Source organism: Cimex lectularius, unplaced genomic scaffold (assembly GCF_000648675.2).
Source record: "Cimex lectularius strain Harlan isolate CLEC.00 unplaced genomic scaffold, Clec_2.1 scaffold433, whole genome shotgun sequence".
In the NCBI taxonomy this organism is placed as follows: Eukaryota; Metazoa; Arthropoda; class Insecta; order Hemiptera; family Cimicidae; genus Cimex; species Cimex lectularius.
In genome coordinates, this window is record NW_019394164.1 from 133,342 (window position 1) to 154,745 (window position 21,404).

At 38.1% G+C, this 21,404-nt stretch overlaps 1 protein-coding gene across 1 annotated transcript in view; it reads right to left on the reverse strand.

Annotated features, from left to right (window-relative positions):
* The window catches only part of LOC106669972, a 40,536-nt gene extending 19,968 nt beyond the window's left edge, over nucleotides 1-20,568 (reverse strand). Inside the window, exons 1-2 of the mRNA XM_014399898.2 lie at nucleotides 20,512-20,568; nucleotides 18,029-18,122 (exon numbers count right to left, since the gene is read on the reverse strand). Coding sequence (XP_014255384.2) covers nucleotides 18,029-18,122; nucleotides 20,512-20,568 — 151 coding nt within the window. The remainder of the gene's footprint in view (nucleotides 1-18,028; nucleotides 18,123-20,511) is intronic.
* Nucleotides 20,569-21,404: the final 836 nt, after the last annotated feature.

Here is a 21,404-nt window from a genome sequence, read left to right on the forward strand (position 1 = left end):
AATCAGCAACTCGCTTGGACTCTTGAACTGAGGCTGTTCTCTTCACAGATGACTGCCAGTTTGGTGTGTGGCAATCAGAAGACCTTCGAGCGTGTGTGGAAAACGCTATACTTCATTTGCGATGCGCGAATCACCGTTTTCAAAGAGCGTCAGTTATGGAATGGGGTGTAAGCAACGGCCATGCCCGAAACGAACTGATTATCATAGAGAATAGATCTTTGACTGTACTAAGGTACATTGAGGAATTTCTTATGGAAAATGTGGTCTAATTCAATCCATTTATTGGGGATAACTTTGTGTCTTTTTTCCCCCTATGGCCTAATGAACATAGCATATTAACCAATGAAGGCGTGTGTGTATTGTATTAATGGAGGGAGAGCATCGTGAAAAAAAGGGCTAGGGGCGATGGTAGGAATCAAACCACGACCGCAGGGTCTACGAACCGAGCTCGTTTTGATATAGTTTGAAATAAATATCTCTTTTTGTTCCTTGGTGTGTATAGTATGTTTGTGAATTTCAATACCCCTTAGAATCCTTTGACTGAAAAACCAGCAATTTCATACGAATATCATACGATTTTTTCACTGTTTTCATAATTTGGCTCTGTCCAGTGCGATGAATAATCATTGCTAAAAAAGTGTTTGATTACGAAATTATTTTGCAAATGTTATAATATGCGTAAATATAAACCCGTTTTAAAAGATTTCCTTTCTTTTAGTCTTTTAGTTTCGTAAGTTATTTTTTTAAATTTAGCTTTGCAAAGGTCTAAAATTAACTGAACAAAACAAAGAGGCCAAAAGTTACAATAGATAAAATGTTAGAAATATAAGTCGAAATCAATGAGATCTCTTCTGATCGCTGCTGTGTCAAGACACCGCTTTGTCTAAAAGGCTTGACAGGTAGAAATATGTCTTAAAAAGGGAAGCAATGTCTCTCCTCTGTTCGAATGGGACAAAGACGTCTATCTAATCTACCTCTTACCTCTAGACAACTGTAATTTCACAAATGCATTTGATCCCCGGCACTTGAAAATTAAGTTCCTGAGCTCACTAATTTCTTTTCTGTACAAGATTACAAATTTTTTGTAAATCATTATATGCATTATTCCTGCATTGAGTAGATGAAGTATTATTAAAGAGGGACCGCGGTAGCCGAGTGGTTAGCATGAGAGACTCTCACGCCGCGGTCGTGGGTTCGATTCCCACCGTCGCCTCTGGCCCTTTTTTCCCGATAACCCCCAATTGGAACACACAAGAATTCGTACTATGGCTAATATGCAAGATCATAAGGCCAATAAAAAAAAAAGTATTATTAAAAAATAAACAAAACTGAACTGACATTTATAGAGTTATAATCGAGTAACTTATGCGTCTAAAACAAAATACTTAATTTTTTAAAGACAATTCAATCAATCCGAGAAACCATAACCGACAAACCACGATCCAAGGTGGTTGAAAAATTTTAAGAATGAAAAATAAAAGAAATGTTCATTATAATGGACAGTTATAAAAACTCATAGGTCAAAGGAGGGAAAACTCATAAGGTGGGGTTGAGATAGGAAGTTGATGTCCGAGTGGATCGAGGTCACGAAAGAGCAAGTGGTAGAGCAGCAGCGTATCTAGCCGAAGATCTTGGGTTCGAATCCCGCTCGTGCCATTAACTTTTTTTCATCTCAACTAAAAACCTTAATTAATTTTAGTTATAAAAACGTTTGAACAGGGGTTCAGAATGTCTGATTAATAATTGCGCCGGGTAAAATGGTTTAAAAACACGAAAAAGTTCGAGTGGAGTAAAATTTCGCGTAATCCGAGGAGTTGTAACTGTATAATTTTATTGCATTAAAGTAATGCCGGGTTCATTAGAAGGAGTTGCTACATCTCTCCAGACGACTTAAGTTTTTACGAGGTTGAGCAATTTAGCCACCGAGTCGTTTTGATATCAGCTGCCTTCGACCTCAATATGCATTTACGGTTATCAAACAGCTTTTACCTCCACATAACTAAATCGTTTATATACAACAACCTAGGAAATAAATCGGTTTTGCAATAAATTATATCTCCCTGAAAATATATCTATAAAACATGTTTACGTAACTTAAATGAGCTGACTTTTCTTCTTATTGCTTTGGTGAAATGGCCCTCAAAGGTTCAAAATCAGGGTTTTAACCTGTCTTGAATGGATTAGGGTTTTCTGAAATCCGTTAGGCACGATATTTTTCATCAAATTTTTAAATTCTTGGTCTCTCAAAATCCTTTCACTAAGCGGGACCAATTCAGTCTAATTCATCCGGTTAATTATTTTCTTTTGAATTGTTGAAGTACTCTCCTCTTGCTCAGACATTTTTGTTCCGCCTCTGAGACTGAAGTAACCCAGCCAGCATATTCAATTTTGTGACGAGATTTAAAACAGGTATTCCAAATAAATAAAATCAAGTAAATAAATAAAAAGAAAATTATACTCTTGTTTATTATATAAAGAAATGAACATATATTAATGAAAATAAAATTTAACTCAAATTAGTATTTCTCTTCTCAAAGAAAATAATAAGGCAAAAAATAAAACGACCAACAGAATGGAAGGAAACTTTTTTTAAATGATGTGAGGAACTGTGATTAGTGACAGCACCCTCTACCGATTAAATACATTGAGCAAAATCATTTGAACTAACATCAACGTAATGAAGTAACCAGTTGCCCCTCAGACCGACAAGTCAGCAAATTCTGGCGGGTTCAGACGCCCGCCCATCATCTTAATCAGCACTTCTTTAAAATAGTATAAAGCCCTGATCCCCAAATATCCATGCTTTACTCGTGCAATAGCCTTTTGCTTGTCTCTCTGTCGGTTGTTTTGATAAATTTTCTTTTTTTTCAATCTTTTTCGAGCAATTGTGATTGGTGACAGCACCCTCTACCGATTAAATACATTGAGCAAAATCATTTGAACTAACATCAACGTAATGAAGTAACCAGTTGCCCCTCAGACCGACAAGTCAGCAAATTCTGGCGGGTTCAGACGCCCGCCCATCATCTTAATCAGCACTTCTTTAAAATAGTATAAAGCCCTGATCCCCAAATATACATGCTTTACTCGTGCAATAGCCTTTTGCTTGTCTCTCTGTCGGTTGTTTTGAATAAAGTTTCTTTTTTTTCAATCTTTTTCGAGCAATTGTGATTGGTGACAGCACCCTCTACCGATTATATACATTGAACATGAATTCAATTGCGCATTCAATTTTATTCAATTGAGCATTAACTTCAATTAAAGTAATTATTAATACAAAAAAAGATTCTCTGGGTAAAGTATAAATTAAAAAAAAAAAGAAGAATAACAGCTTAGAGTAGTTGAATAATGGGCTACACTATTTATTACGTTTCGATTGCCCGATTCCAACATATTTGCAGATTTTCCCTCTAAAATGTCATATATATCCCGGCTCGAATCAATAATGTAAAATCCTAAACTTAAATTTCACACCAAAAGTCCAAAATAATTTTTTATATGTTAACCTGAGAAATTTCGCACATACTAGATAGTAACAAAAGTACTTTATAAGTAAAACAAGTTTTAAACATTTAATTATATGTGTTTTTAAATTTTTTTTAGTAACGTATGTAATCCACTAAATTCCACAAGTTTAGTAATAGTTTCTACTGAGACTTTTGCAAAATTGTTCAACCCAAAACCACAAAGCATTCTTCCATTACATTTTTGAAAATTTAAAGGTTGACTAAAAAAATTACCTTAGGGCGGTAAGCTTGAAGATAGCGTCACTTCACGCATGTAAGCAAAAGAGGTGAAACGAAATTTCTGCAAATTTTCGCCCTCTCATTTTACGGAGAAAATCGTACACTTGTTTCTGCATTGCTTTATTCCAAAAAGAATTGTCCTAGTAAAGTTCTTCTAATGCTAACAGTTTCGAAATACCTCTGAATATCAATAATTCAGGTATCAAAAATAGGGAAAAAATTTAAGAGTTCTTTCTCTTCAAAAGGGCTCTTGAGAGCCCGTGGTAGAACCAGGCAAGATTTTACAAGAATATAACATTCCATCACTTCCAATTTAGTTATTATTCACGAAAATGTAATGGATGTCTTATTTTAGCACATTCCAGCTAACATTCTTTTTTTGTGGCACAAAGGGCTGAAATTGACACGCTTTTCTCGGGCCACTGACAATCCACGAAGAATCTAATATATCCCTGATATTACATTTTACGATGCAAAAATTTTCATTAGTTTATTATCTTTTTTATAGCTTCTTAAATGAAAGCCATTATGGCCGCACGATAACAGATGGAATGCAAAAAACTGTTTTTGAATTTGGTCAACAAAAATTGTTCAATGTCAACGAAAATAAAGGGTTTGAGAAATTAACGGCGTGATCAAATGCACGATTTTTAAAGACAGTAAGTATGTTGATTTGTCCCAATGTTTGACAATAATTAATACTTTTTGTAGAGTACGATATACATTTCTTTACAAATTACTGACTAGTTCAATAAAGCCATAGTTCAACTAATTATCTAGAAACAGAAAGATGGAGTTTTTTATGGAAGTCTTTCATATTAAGACAATATTGGACCAAAAATGATTCTTTTAATCAACTTGTGAAATTATAAAAACTGAGAGGGAAGACTTTGACAAGTACAGTGCCGGGCGTTGTTCTGAAAAACATATAACAGCTTTTGTTATTGAAGAGGTGCTCAGGCCGAATAAAAATAAGGTGGAATAAAAATAAAAGAAAGCTTATGATACAACGTGGAGATATAGGAAAGTTCGGAAATGTTGGGTTATAGGATTTAGAGCCAAATTGCCCCGGTTTCTTGAGGCTTTCCTGAGGAACTAAAGATTCCCGTGGCAGATTGGGGTCCGTGTTATCCAAGGACTTTGTTCAAGAGAATAGAGTCCCTCAGGGTTCAGTGATAAGTGTTACACTTTTCTCGATCGGAGTGAACGGTACCGCTGACGGTGTCCCCCGAACGTCGACGACCTCTGATTTTTTCTTTTCGGGAAAGACCTAGCAGAGGTCGGTGCAGTGATGCAGTCAGAGATAAACGTTGTGGCAGGAAGAGTCGAGGAGACTGGACTCGCCTTTTCTGCGTAGAAAACCGCGAAGGTTTTGGAAAAGTTTGAGGAGGGCCCACAGCCATCCGCCTCTTTGCCTGACGGGCGCTGCGATTAAGTACGGTGAGGTTCCTCGGCTTTACGTTTGATCACAAGCTTAAATGGCATCCACACATTGACGCCTTCAAGGTGAAGGGAAGGAAAGTAAAAACATTATTAAAGGTCATGATCCCTTCAGTTGGGAAGCGGACAGGTAGACCCCTCCTAAAAATATTTGACTCGATGCTGTGCTCGACCTTCTTTTATGGATTCATGGTCTATTCTTCAGCCCGAAAACGCGCCTGCAGAAGCTCTCTGCCGCTTCAGAACAAGCGCTGTTGCCAGCCTTTGCTGCGAGCTGGAAGTGGTGCCGCCCGATTCGGAGGGAGCAGCTCATCCTCAGCTATGTGGCAGGTTTCCTCGCCAAAACGTGATATCCGCTTTCAAGCTTTAGATGCCAGTATAGTAGCTACGAGCGACTTCAGACCCGGACGCTCTAGGACATGGGTGCTCAAACGGTCGATCGCGATCTCTCATTTCATTCTCATTGAATTCTCATCACCTAATCAAACCCTAACCAAAGCCAAGCCACTAAACGAAACCACCCAAGCCTTCCTAGCAATAACCCGACGTAACCTAGCCAATAAACTATCCTAACTTATCCAGCATTCTCCCCACAAACTAACCCTTTCTAACCTAACCCAACTCAACACGAAATAGACGACGCGAAGACTAACACGCCACAAAAAATGGTTTATCCAGCCGATATCTTGCTGAAACGAAATCTTCACGGTCCACCAATGATAAAATAATTACTATGGTAACATACAATACCGTATTGATTTTGGCCGCACCTAATGACCGCACATAACTTTAACATTCTTCATCTAACAGTCTAGGAATATGCTTTGGCGAAACATTAGGGAGGACTTAGGCCGACTCTGCCCCGGGTCCTCCCAGCCATGCTCGTTCGGGAAAATCTCGACGTATTAACCAAGTCGTTTACTCCGCAAAGCCTTTACCGAGCTTCTTCACAGACGACTCTATGACTGACAGAGGAGTGGTGTGTGCCGTGTACCGCGAGAGTGCGCCCACTTCGTGGTCGCTCCTGCCGCACTGTAGCGTTTACACGTCAGAACTGTATGCGATTTGTCTCTCGTTTGGTATGATTCGAGACGATGGTGGCTCTCCCTACCTAGTCTGCACCGACTCCCTCAGCGCGATTAGTGCTGTTCGTGATAGGTTTTCCGTCGACCCACTCGTAGTGCTTTTGTTGGAGAGATACCACGAACTGGAGCACAACTGGATTAGTGCAAAGACGGAAGAGGCGGCTAAGGCCGGGTCGTCCAACCTCCGTTCTTAACCACCGAGATCGACCCTCAATTACGCTAATTGTATAATATGTGTTAAGGGTGATAGAGGAATATCGAGTATTCCATCCCCTAATTGAATGAAAAGTACATAAATAGGAGGGAACATATTTAAGAATGAACGTGAGTACGAATCGGTTTGGAACTGCACTCTCCTAGGAAAAAAAATTAAACTATCACTCAGTTCACAGTTGATTCAAAAATAGATCAAACCTATTTGCAGCCCATTTAGAATCCCCTTTACTCCTCATCAAAACATAAATCATGTCTCCCTCATGAAATACATAACCGTAGTATAACACTTTCTCTTCATGTCCCTTTTAACTCTTTCTATTCATCGGAAGTAAAATCCCACATTCACATTCTCCGTGTAGAAAATCCGAAAATTTTATCTTTCGGGAGCAGCGCTGGCGTTGGTGTTAGTGCTGTGACCGTATGAAAAATGTTTTGTGATACATTTGTAATATGTACGGAACATAATAGAGCTTTATTAATGTATAATTTTGTTCGAAGTATCATTATTGTGCATTAAAAATAAGCATTTCTGCTTGTTGTGATGTAACTGAAATTTGGTCGTTATCGGCCATTCTGGTCTGCCTATCCTGGGTTGGTCTGTCAAACTTGTTTCTTCAGTATGTCTGCGTAATTTCAGTTAAGTCATGTTTCTTATTTAAGGTTGGAAGAGGTGGGGTGGATGTGTGTGTCGGCGTTATTTTTGTCGAGGCCCTCACTAACCTATTACGCCTATTACGGTTTTTCATTATTCGAAAAGTCTTTTCATACCAAAAGTTTTATTGCTATCGTGAAGGTTCAGTTTTTGAGTAATAATCCTCCTCATGAGAAACATCATATGTAAACTGATATTCTCTTCTCAGGATTGACAATTTGAATCAAGCAGACCGACCCTGGAATTCAGATTCCAACTCATAATGAGTTTTCCCCATTGAATTGGCAACGGAGTGAGTATGACAAAACGATAAAAGTTTCTCACATCGGAATCCCTTGAACTTGTCCAATTAAGTTTTTAATTTCCTTCCAACGTTGACAAATTATTACTTCAAAACTATTTGAAATACTCAGGAGGTGCCAGACAATAACAGTGGCACATGTAATTATTTGATAATTTATAAAACGATAAAGAGGGATAGATAATAAATGTTCTTAAAGTTCAAACCGGCACACCCATACGTACGTTTATAGAGTTGAGCCTATCATTTCTAGCAGTCCACCGCCAATTCGGCCTGTTGTAATTTAGAATAAATTAAAGGCAAGCCTCGAGAATGATCCTCCCGGGTGTTGGCACTCCGAGGTCAGACCTCAGACTTATCCTGCCCGGACACGGTAGATGAGCTTCAAGAGCTATCAACAGAGAGGCCATTTCAGCCCACTCTCCCATTCACCCTTCCACCCACTTTTAAAAACAACCTTTCCTATTTACATGCAATTGACTCAGCTAGGTTGGTGAAACACATGATATTCCTTCATTACCAATTATACATATTATGGAACTAATCTAATGTTGGTTAGATGTGTACACAATATTCCATCATCAGCTCTCTCACACTGCACATTCGACCACTCATGACCTATCATTAATCGGACTAGAGGGGACTTGAGCGGTGAACCTCGAGGAGGTAACACGGTCTACATAGCCACGTGCTAATCGACTACCAGTAATTGAGTACTTTTACAACTTAATCGACGTTTTCCACTCGGATGAGTGGAAAACAGGAAATAAATCCTGTGATGGAGTTGGAGAAGGAGAGGAGCAGACGACGAAGAAGACTGGCGAAATAGTAGAGAGCACTCCTCTATCCACCGGCTGCACCGTTTTGGAGCGCTGTGAAGGAGATAAGGATGCTCTCCGTAAGGTACAGGGTGATTCGGACGAAGGATTCACCCTGGTAAAAAGAGGGAAGAGAGGCGAGCGATCTAGGAGCACACACAGCAGGGGTAGCCTTAACCCTCGTAGGAGTGGGCCCACATCAACCGTCCAGCCACCGTTGAAGGACAGGTTTAGACATAAAAGAGGCCCACAGGTGAGTACAACTCCAGCCCAAAAGAGACTGGGGAAAAGCACTAAAAGAAGTAGTACGGAGTACTCTAATACTCCTCCCTCTGCCACAGGACCTGCCAAAAAACAAAGGCAGGGAAAGGAAAGCGAGCAGGTAACAACTCCCAAACCTATTCATAAAGTTGTTTTCAGGAAAACCAATAAGGATTTCTTCACTAACGAAGAGCCTCTGAAGCTGAGATCATTGATCTGCAACAGCGCCTTGGACTTAATCGAAGAAGATGATGAAGACCAAGGCGTAGACTTCATAAACTCTGGCCTGGTAAAAGTTCAGTAAATGTTCCTGATAAGCTGTGGCGATGAATCTACAGTCAAGTTTGTCAGGGACACGTTAAAGAAACTATGGGTAGAGAAGATACGTGGTGTACGACATCAATGACCTACCGCGGAAGGCCAAAGTATCCGCGTATGTAGCAGGACTCGAAACTAAAAAAGAGTCCATAAACAAACTACTAAGGATCTCAAACAGAAAGGCAGGTTTGAGTATCAAGGACTGGGAGTTGACTGCCTACAATAGAGAACCCCATACAGGCCACGGGACTTACCTTTCTTGGGAAGTACCGGAAGAGGATGCTAAGACACTCCAGAAAAACCCTATGTTAACACTGGAGTTAAACCGTATAAGGGTGAAGATCTCCATACCCAATATACATGAGAATATGGAGATCGAGAAAGAGACACCTCTACCAACAAAGGACGAGGATATAAAGGTAAACCCCGCTAACGTGGCGAAAGGTAAGGGAGATGATGAGGCGGGTAGTCCCAGACGGAGGGGCTGATGGCCGAACTATCCAGTGAGGCCGAAGACTCCCTCTTAGAAAGGGGCTAAACCATACGCCCACATCTAGGCGACATACCCCAAGGGTACCATGAGTTAGTCATGAGACCTCTCAGGGTGTCACAGATAAACATGCAGGACAGCAAAACTGCCACTGCCGAAATCGGTAGTGACATGGTGACGCTGCAAACATTGATTTATCTAATACAGGAACCCTACACATGTAGGAGACAAGTAATTGGTTTAAAAAATAATAGCTTTGAACTGTTTCAGGACCTAAGACAGGACAAGCCAAGAGCGTGTGTTGTGGCTCATAAGGAACTAAAACCCATCCTCATAACTAGGTTTTGTTCTAGGGATATCATAACTATCTCAATTGATTTCAGGAGAAGGGGAAGTCGTCATAATCTCTACATAGCGAGTGCCTACTTACCCCACGATGAGGACTGTCCAACCGAGACGGTCAGGGAACTCACAACATATTGCGAGGATAAAAGTATAGGTCTTATACTGGGCTGTGATGTAAATGCGCATAATATAGCATGGGGCAGCTCAGATAATAACACAAGAGGCGATACATTCCTGGAATTTATAGTGAGTAAAAACCTATCAATCCTGAATGTAGGCAATACTCCCACATTTATAACAAAAAACAGAAGGGAGGTCTTGGATATCTCACTAGCCACCATGCCAAGTGCCAACTAGGTAACGGGGTGGAAGGTGACACCAGGTAAGATCTCCTCAGATCATTGTATAATAGATTTTAGGATCTCAGGAGAAGTTGGAAAAATAAGGTGTAGGAATCCAAAACAAACAAATTGGGAGTCCTACATTAACAATATTAATAATAATATTACAGGTTGTACACCTGCTCCTACCAACATAACAGAGCTGGAGCAGGCTGCTAATAATATCATTCAGGTCATCAACTCTTCATATACGGAGGCATGCCCTGAAAAAATACTACGCCAGAATCGACATCATTGGTGGAACAGAGCTCTGGCTAGTGCGAGGAAAAGGGTCAGAGTCTTACACACGAAAGCCCTGCAGGGGAACTCTGAACAGTCTTGGAGAGAATATCTCTCCATGAAAAAAGATTACAAAAAGAGTTGAGGAAAACAAACGAAAGGCCTGGAGGGAATATTGTCTGAAGACAGAGAATATTAAGGAAAGTGCTCGAATTTTTAAACTTTTGGAAAAGGATTATATTAATCCACTAGGTTTATTGCAGGATGAAAAAGGGGAGTACTCCACACCAAGCGAGGAGACACTGAACTTAATGGCAAGGGCCCATTTCCCCAGGTCAGGCTCCTCCGACACCCAAACCATGGATAATATACCTATGTCGAACTGGAGTAAGGCATATGAAGTGATCTCTTGGGACGCATACAAATGGGCGGTATGGTCCTTCAAGAAGTTCAAGGCAGCAGGGATGGATGGAATATTTCCTGCCCTCCTACAACAGGATACGCCTGGTCTTTCCGGTGCTGTCTGGGATCTCCTAAGGAGTAGTCTGGCGTTGGGGTAAATACCAAAATGCTGGAAGGAAATAAGGGTAATTTTCTTACCCAAACCAGGTAGGGTCTCTTATCAATTACCCAAGTAATACAGACCCATAAGTATATATTCTATTTTCATAAAAATAATAGAGAAAATTTTAGATAAACATATTAGACATGACTGTGGTATCAATACATACATCTCAATCAGCATGCCTATTTACCAGGAAAATCAGTGGAAACTGCATTGCATTCACTTGTAGGAAGGATAGAGAAATCATAACACAATAATGATTATACATTAGGATGCTTCTTTGATATCCAAGGAGCTTTTGATAATGCAGATACCTCATGCATTATAGCAGCACTAAATGAATATAACGTAGACCAACACCTCATAGGATGGGTGAAAACCTACCTAGAGAGTCGGATGCTAAATATGTGCTTAGGTAGCAGTACTCTGAGAATCAGGGTCACAGGAGGCTGTCCACAGGGAGGTTGCTTATCCCCTCTACTGTGGTTAATCACAGTAAATAGCTTATTAGAGCTTCTGAATAACTCAGGCTTTTATAGCCAATTATTTTCAGACGATGGTACCATAATGATCACGGGTAAGGATCCTCTGACTCTATCACTGCTGATGAAGGAGGCGATGGGGTTGCTACCGGATGGTGTAGTGATAAAGCTCTTTCGATAAATCCTGCTAAACTGGAACTGATAATGTTCAGCAGGAGAAGATCACTAGGCAATTTTAAAAACCCAAAATGTCAGGCATTGAATTAAAATTAAAGGATTCAATCAAATTCCTTGGGATAACGCTAGATAAGAAACTCGATTGGAAAGGCCACATTAAAAATATACAAAGGAAAGGCACAATATCCATGGTGCAGTGTAGGAGAATCGTTGGTAGAACATGGGGTATTAAACCTTGGGTGGGCAAATGGATATACACCGCAATTATACTACCAAGATTTCTATTAGCAGCCCTAGTATGGTGGAAAGGGCTAGAAAACAAAGGGGCTATTAACAAGCTAAGGTCATTTCAAAGACTAGGTTGTATGATGATGACGGGAGCATTTCCCACTACACCTACCCTAGCTTTAGAAGTGATAACTAACACCACACCTCTACACATTGAGGTCAAGGTTAGAGCACTAACCAGCTGCTATAGATTAATCAGTGAAGGCAGCTGGAACCATAAGGGAAACAATATAGGTCACTCGAAAATTCTACATTTATTGAGTAAGGTCAACAACCAACTACTGGGCGTAAGTGATAAAAAGGTGAAAACACCTTTAGGGAAAAAGTATTTTCAGGTAGTTACTCCCTGTGATTATAACTATAGGGCAGATGATTACCATCGTAACCTAGACTGCTTCACCGATCTAAGGTGTCTAAGTCATTAAGGACAAGGGAAGCGGTGCTGGAATAAATATACCTAGGGAGTTAGGGATCAGCATCTCCTCTCCTCTTGGTAATAACACCTCGGTCTTTCAAGCAGAGGTCTGGGCCATCAATGTTTGCTGCAGAACACGCATGGATAACAAGATTAAGAGAAAATATATTAAAATTTTTTCCGACAGTCAGGCCAGTCTTAAATCTTTACAAAAAGAGTTATCAACATCTAGGCTGGTAGAGGAAACCGTTGAACTCATTAATAGGATTACTACCAGGTACGAGAATAGGGTAACCCTCATATGGATACCTGCTCATAAGGGGCACTATGGCAATGAGGAGGCGGACAGCCTGGCCAAAGAAGGATCAAATACTGCGTNACATATCTTAATTGGCGATAGTGAGTGAAGGCCGCCATTATCTTTCCTATCCAATCGACAAATGATAAAATGTCTTGCCCCAGACGTACAAACAACAGGAGAGGGAGTCCTATTTAGAGGAGGTAATCGATTTCGAAAACCTTCTCGGCCCACTGGGCCGAGAGGGCCTTTGAAATGATTTTGGGAAATTTTGAAAAATTGAAAAACAGATGGCGTTTAAATAAAAAGAGAAAAACTAAATAAATAAATCTTGCCCAACCCTGAAACCAGGTTTCTAGAGAGATTCAGGCCCCACACTTCCCAACACTTCCCAATAGGGAATGCGAGCTACAAACTAGCACCTAGCAGACTTGTCTAATCGTCCAAAAAAACTTATCCAGTTGAACTCACCTCACCAAAAAACACTTCAAAAAACGCTCGGCTGACAAAGGGACGTCCTAGCTTCCACAACAAACCACTGTCATACACTTATTAAACCAATATACCTCAAAACTTCGGTTTTTTCCCGGAGCGGAAATTCTTGTTTGTTACACGTTTTATAGTCAGGTGATCTCTACTGTTATTATTAATTATTATTATTATTATTATTATTATTACACTTGTATCCAAGCTTTCTTTCCAATAGGCACTAGGAGACTAAAATCAATTTAAGTACCTAAGTACTCTTTCATTCTTTGTTTTTTTTGCTTCTGATGTGCATAAATCCTAAAACAACTATGATATACATGGTGTCTATTTCAACGCGAAATCAACTTTTTTTTTCAAAAACGAAGGGTTATAGAAAAAAGGTTTAAATGGTAAACCCTTGGTTTTCCCAAGGATATAAAATAAGCTGGCAAAATATTTGTTTTTAGTATCTCATTAATACCTAATGGAATGTCAATTTTTCAAATGTCTAAATAAAGAAAAATAATAATTTGAACTTTTGTATATTTATTGCGATAATAATGAACAGTAAAAATTGAATATTGGCTTTTTATTATCTTCATAACATAAGAAAACAATTTGAACAATATAAAAAATTTAAAACACCACCAAGGTTTTGAATTGATAAATGTCTGCAGATACGCAACCAAAGTAATTGTTTTATATTATAAAAAAATCGTTTTGAAAATATATTAGCCCTTCGTAAATATTATTTTAAAAAATAAACTTTATACCCAATTACCTATTACTGTAATATAAAAACAAATATTTAAACCACATATATTAAATCGTCGGGAAAAATTATGAGGTTAGCATTTAATTTTTAATATCTGTTAACCCGAAAATTTAGTGTTGGTTGAAAGGGGAAACAATTGTTACAATTATATTAGCTTAGAAATATTTTATTCTGGGATATTGTCCTCATCGGGATCTATAAAATTCGCCCAACGTATTACAAGCCCCGTTATAAATGTTTCGGTCCCTGGACTTGAAAAATAAATTCTTATAATTTTCTAGCTGTTGGTGATTATTGATCTTCCGATTGCGCGGGTGATTGTCCGTGCAAAGAACAGGTGAAAGTCAGAGTGGAACTAGGTCTGGAAAGTACAGTGTGTGATAGGTCTTTCCAACCATCCGTATATGCTTGTCCAACTAGTGCGCGTTATAAAGAGCATCTCCGTGGACTTTCTTTGGCCAGTAGATGACCATGTGTCAGCCTGGTGTGTCCTATCCGGAGAGGAGTCAATGTGATTTTTTCACTTTATCCCGATGGTTGAATTCTATGTGATTTTTTAGGGACTTTGATTACCTGAGAAACGGTTTGAGAAAGAACGAGATCCAGGCTTTATGATATGCTTTTAAAACTGTAAAGCTCATTTTCAGGACAAATTTGTTTTGTTTAATTGCAAAGCTAGCCGGCGGGTTATTTCTACATAAATCCAAAAGTCTTTCGATCTCAACCCCACCTTTTGAATTTTCCCTCGTTTTTGCCATTTTTTATTACAATACAACCTCGTTCCTCTTATTGGCAAACCGTGATTGCCAATTGAGGAAAATCCATGACAATTCATATTAAATTTGCTCACTGTTTACGAAATTGTTCATAAAAGAAGAATCCTTCTGTTCTTTTTATAGAAAGAAGTTTTTATAATCCTATTCTATAGGTTATATTCTACGAATAAACAAGGAAAAATTCCAAAATTATCCATTAATCGTATAAAACAGGTCTATTGAGAAAAAATTAACATTCTTTTCGTTTTAATGGTTTCTTTTGTCGGCCCTAGGGAAACGGGGCTGCGATGAAATCTTCCCACCTGCCATTCCGCCAGACCGACCTAGTTATTTTAATATTTCAAATCATGCATAATTCATTTCAAAGTGGCACAACGTGGGTTCCTTTGGTCGTGTTCGGTGTCTCATTTGGGACTTATATGCGAATTCGAATTTTTTCATGTACTCTTTTTACAATAGTAAGTGAAAAATAGATGTAATGTTTAAAAAACAGCAACATTTTTTTATGGATCTGCCAAGCTACGCAATTATGCAGGATGGAAAATGAACACTACTGTACAAGGGGATGGATACTGGGGCCATTCAGGAAAAAGAATTTTAATGGATGAAAACGTGATTTTTTAATATAGTCAAACATCCTTAAAAATGTCCTGACACGTTCTCCTTGATCCGTCTGCAAGTTCTTCTGAATAACAATAAATCGCGTTCTGAAGTTTTTCAAAACTGGACTTGGAACGAATAAGAATAACTAGCTGCAAGATAGCTCCTGAGGGTTCTAAAAATTACGAATTTATAATAAATTTAAAAAATGTATTACAATAAATTCCTCCAGAACTGTAATAACAATGGCCCAATGAAAATATCTAATTAAATTCACTAATTTCGTGGTCCGCTTGACCAATTAATAAATTATAATTAATTAAGGTTTTTCGTTGAGATAAAAAAGTCAATGGCACGAGGGGGATTCGAACCCACGATCTTCGGCTTGATACGCCGCTGCTCTACCAGTTGAGAGCACTATATCCACTCGGACATTGAAAAATGGCAAAAAGGAGGGAAAATTCCAAAGGTAGGGTTGAGATGGGAAGTTAGTGTCCGAGTGGATCGAGGTCACGATAGCTCAAGTGGTAGAGCATGACATTCCACGTCAGGAAAATGGCAAAAAGGAGGGAAAATTCAAAAGGTGTGAAAGTTCTGATTACAGATAAGCGAACTGATTTCTATAATATGCTCAAAGTTACTTACTTAATTACTTTGAATGACCGATAAAATGAAAAAGAATTAAACATCTTTACACACACGATAGCTCAAGTGGTAGAGCAGCGGCGTATCAAGCCGAAGATCGTTGGTTCGAATCCCGCTCGGCCATTGACGTTTTTATCTCAACTAAAAGCCTTAATTAATTATAATATCTAATTAAATTTGTATTCCACAGGAAGAAGAAATAAATATTTTGAAGAGGGAAGAACAATAATATGAAAATGGCCGGATTGTTATTTAATCACGTTTTCTTCAATCATTTTGTTATATAATTATCTTTACCAGTTTAAAAAATAATTACTGAGATTTTTGTTGAGGTTTTGTTGTTACAATTTTACAGAAGATTTTTAACATTGGCAATCAGGAAGATTTTTGTTCTTTAGCTATTGGAACGAATTCTTACAAAGTTGATGTCAGTTTAAACTTTCAGCGATCTTGCTTTAAATATTACTACTGTAAATAACAAAAACACGCTGTATTACGTTATTTGTTGTTAACGTCGAGAAAAAATATTTTATGAAACTTTCAAGCTGTAAGTGTATTAAAATTACCAGATCGAAGGTTGTACGGACGTATATGGTTCTATTTATTATTAAATTTTATTAATGATTTAGTTTATTTGTCGTAGCCCAAACGGTTCCATAACCACAACATTGTGTACGCGAAACTAAAGTAAATTTCAATATTTACCAAAATAATAAATTGATAAAGAATATACAAAAATTATTTATTGGGTTGTCCGGAAAATAATGCAGGATTTTGGTATTAACCAAAAAAAAAGAAACTAGTTACTTTAAAGCAATGTTCTTTAATCAAAATAATTTCCCATACTCTCAATACATTTCTCCCANTCCTTAGGGAGGGCCGGATTGGCGCTGGGGACGGTGCTTCGGGTGGGGCACCGGCCGACACCCCCTTGGACCTTTCCGGTCGTACTCGTCCGCGACGTTCTGGCGAACTTGCCTAAATCGTGAACACCGCCATACCTCTACAAGGCTAAGTTCCTTGAACTTAGAAATAGATACACCGGTTTTCTTCTGATTTTTACAGACGGGTCCAAGACCGGCGATGGTGTGCTGTGTATAGCGAGGGAGTAGCCACCTTCTGGTCGTTGCCCCCTCACTGCAGCGTATACACGGCAGAGCTGTATGCGATTTGGCACGCTCTCGAGGCGGTGCGGACCGGGGAGGGCTCAGCCTTCCTCGCATGTATCGACTCTCTGAGCGCTGTCTGGGCTATACTCGACAGGTTCTCTGTGGACCCTCTCGTCGTGCTCTTGTTAGAGAAATACGCGGAGCTGGAGCCTCTCGGAAAAACGGTGGTTGTTGTCTGGATTCCCGGACACGTCGGCCTGGAGGGTAACGAACGCGCGGACAAGGCGGCGAAAGCCGGTACGTCCCACCCTCCAGATCGGACCATCGCGATCAGGCCTCCTGACGCTAAACACGCAGTTAAAAATATGATAAAAGAAGGATGGCAGCGTCAGTGGGCGGGGTCGTCTGAGAGGCTCTTGCGAGTCAAGAGCACGACCGGTAGATGGCCCTCAGAGAATCTGAGCAGGAGACGAGGGATCGTCCTCACCCGACTGAGGATTGGCCATACTCGGTTGACACATGGGCACCTGCTTTTGGGCCAAAGCCCGCGTAGGTGCCACTTATGCAGAGAAAGGTTGCTCGATGTGTCCCACATAATAGAGGCGTGTCATGCCTTGGCTCCATACAGAGAGCGTGTAGGCATGCCGCCGGATTTAAGAAGAGTCCTCGAGCACGGTAGCGAGTTTCAGAGTCCCCTGTTCCGCTTTTTAGGGGAAATTCGAGTGTTTTTTATTGTATATAGTATGTCTTATGTGTTATGTGTCTGTGTGCATGTATTTATTAGCGTGGATGGCGAGGGGTGAGGGTGAATATAACGTCATCATCGCCCCTCGAACGGTGAAAGCGAGTGAGTGTGTGTTCGGGGTCGATGGCGGAATATTGATAAAAGTACCCCATCGACCCCAATCTAGTTTAGTTTAAGTGTAGGTCGGTGGAGGAATATCAAGTACTCCACCCACCAAACGGAATGAGTGTACTGTATGGATGTATTTAAGTGTATGAATGTATTTATTTGTATGAATGTTGTGTTTGAACGGGTATAGAATATAGAATATAGACTTAGTGGGGGGGCTGAAATGACCTAGATGTCGGAAGCCCCAGCAAAAAAATAATAATAATAATAATAAAATTTACTCACTCGTGCTGTCTACATAAATTGGAGTCCATAATGCCTGGGTTGAAGCGAGTTTTACACTTGTGCACAGGATTGCCAAAAGTGAAAGCATTCTCATCTGAAACACAGTAGACGTAAATTATTAAATAAAAAAACTGTTCGCAAATATACCAATTTTTAAACTAATAACTAGACCAAAAAGAAAAAATATGTCTACGTTAAAAATTATTTAATTATTATTTAAGTGATACATTTGATATTCATGCAGTGTATTGTAACGTTTTAGTCCAAAATATATGGCATACTTGAAGATTTTTATTACATATAAATCTGGGGTCTACTAGAGAATTTTTATCTGAAACATGTTAGCCGTATTTTGTTAAAATAAAAAACTGTTTGCAACGTTTAATTTTACACGTAAAATTTAAAATATTCCCATTTCTTTTTAACTGATACTAGTCTAAAAAGAAAATATATACATATCTAGGTTTAAAAAAAGTTAAATATTATTCGAGTCACTGACATTGAGGATGCGTATTTTAATATTTTTAGTCCAAATTATATGGCATATTTACAGAATTTTATTGCATATTAAATAAAATAAATGAGGTTTTGTTAGAGCATGTTATATACGATATTTAAGGATTTGTTTTCCATATAAAACCGCATTCTTCTTTTCAACAGTAAAATAAACGTTTGATTTCAGACTTGGAAGGTTCTATTAAAATAAGTGTGTAGTATTTAGTTACCGTTAATTAATGGTTAATTGGAGATCATGGGATGCGATCTTGTGTGACGTAGGTTTAGAAAAACATTTTCTTTATTGTGCCAACGTTTTGATCTCTATTTAGATAATCTTCAGGGCTCAAAGTGTGTGTTTTCTGTGTAGATGTGTCACGGTTGTGCGTCGTGTCGCGAAGGTGCGAAAAAGCAAACATTTTCGAAAAAATATGTAGAGAAAAATCGAAATCTAAAGGTGTAGAGAAAAATATCAGGCTTGCATCGGCGAATATTTTGAACAATTATCTTAATTTGTTGAAGCTTTTTCTTTATTCTAATTTTTCATTTTGCGCCAAAGATTATTTTTGTTTTCTTTCCATTACAATTCATTGATGTAGTCTAATAAGTTGAATTTATGAAGTTTTTATTAATTTCAAACAGGAGGTTTTGATAATGAGTCGAAAGTCTGAATCTATTCTTCAAAGAAATTTGAAACCATTCATTAACAACTTAATTATGTAAATTTATAGACATCTTTAATATAGGTTTCTTAGATCTATATTGTTAGATTGCTTGTTCTATTAACACTAATAATTAATATTTTTTCATAGATGGTAATTAATATAGGCTCTGATGATGACCTTAAAATAGGTTGAAATCTTGGCAGAAATAATTGAATGTTTTTTCATACAGACCATACAGAGATCGTTATACCTGTGTAGTCAAATATACAGTAAGAAAAATATTTTATTTGATATACAGGCTTTATGGAAAAATGTTGTGAAACTTTGAAGTTACTTGAAAAGGGAAATATCTTGATTACAATTGAAAATCAAACTTTGGACTTTTTAGTCCAATATAAGTTTTTGTATATCCACTAATTTCGTGGTCCGCTTGACCAATTAATATATTACAATTAATTAAGGTTTTTAGTTGAGATAAAAAAGTCAATGGCACGAGCGGGATTCGAACCCACGATCTTCGGCTAGATACGCCGCTGCTCTACCACTTGAGCTATCGTGACCTCGATCCACTCGGACACCAACTTCCCATCTCAACCCCACCTTTTGAATTTTCCCTCCTTTTTGCCATTTTTCAATGTCCGAGTGGATCGAGGTCACGATAGCTCAAGTGGTAGAGCAGCGGCGTATCTAGCCGAAGATCGTGGGTTCGAATCCCGCTCTTGCCATTGACTTTTTTATCTCAACTAAAAACCTTAATTTTTTTGTATATCCTTGCGAAGTGTTAACGTATGTTCAACGGACATTGTGTATATTTGTTGAAATTATTCATCGATAGTAAGAAAATGTATCACTTCGATGAAATCAAATTAAACTTTAAAAAAGTCAGATTTTTATTTTTTAAGGATGTAGATATTTGGAACGTTTGCTTAAAATTTTTGTTATTTATTATTTAGAATTCTTAGAATTTCTTAATTTAGTCATTTTGTTTTTTCTTGTTTGAAGTTATATAGTACCGGATAGTAATTTTTGTTTAGCTTGTTCTTATTTTCACCATTTTTCTAATCTTTTTTAACTCGAAACATGTTTACTCAGATATTTACGAAGTATTTTTATTGTGGAATTTTTATGACGTTGAAATGTGTATCAAAACCATACTTTATCGATTTTTTCTGACAAATACGACAATTCTGATCTATCTTTACTAGACATTAGGTTCTTATTAACAACCGTAATAGCTTAATAAAGGAACGGATTTTTTTCTATCACGTTAAGAAATGTTGACCAAAAACTTGTAGCGTGTTCGTTAGAAATTTGATTAATTACCGTCTTTATCTTCCATTCAGTCGCGGCCTCGCTTCTTTGTTCTTGTAAGAACTCCATGGAAAGAGTTTTTCAGGTTCATACGTTCAATACTGAAGATGAAGACAAAGATGATTATGTAGGCTTTGAAAGGGTTTGTAACATTTCATTTCTAACAGAAGAAAACACCCAAATAAAACTAGGGCATTTAATGGTTCGAGAAGCTTCGGCGTGTCGAGTCTTAATTTGACGGAAATTTAGGTTTACAAATTCATAAAATTTCTTATGCTTAGTTGATTCTTTAAAATTTGCCACCGACCAGTGTTACCTGGATCAAGAGAAATGCCAAACCTTCATTTAATTCTCCCAAGAGGACAATTTATCTAAGCATGCTATGCAATTTTTTTATTACAAATAATGAAAGAAAAACTCAATAAACCAGAGGGAACGTTCATTTGTTTATTTCGTGATATGGCATATGATCCAGGTTCGCTTTTGATATGCTGAATTACAAATGTAAATTAAAATAGTTTCCTCTTCCTTTACACTGACATTGACATAATTTTACATATCCTCATCAAGAATAATAAGTTAAATTATTTATAGAACGTCATCAGTCGATCCACATAGTAAGGTATTTCAATACAATTAATTTATTCGCTTACATCGTAAAGTTTCAAAACGCAGGGACCGAAGTGTGATGGCTACGTTTGTTCAATTAAATCTGCGTACATTTGCACAGATAATGGCATTTCTAAACAATGTGGAATTTATTATGTAATCTCTCAGTACTCCACACCATGTATTTACAGACCGGAAGCGCCCAAAGTTAGCGGCTCTAAACCCCGTATAGAAATTTTCAATTGCTCAATGATGTATTCATTTCTATTTAGGAAATTAAAAGAAGAATTTAATTT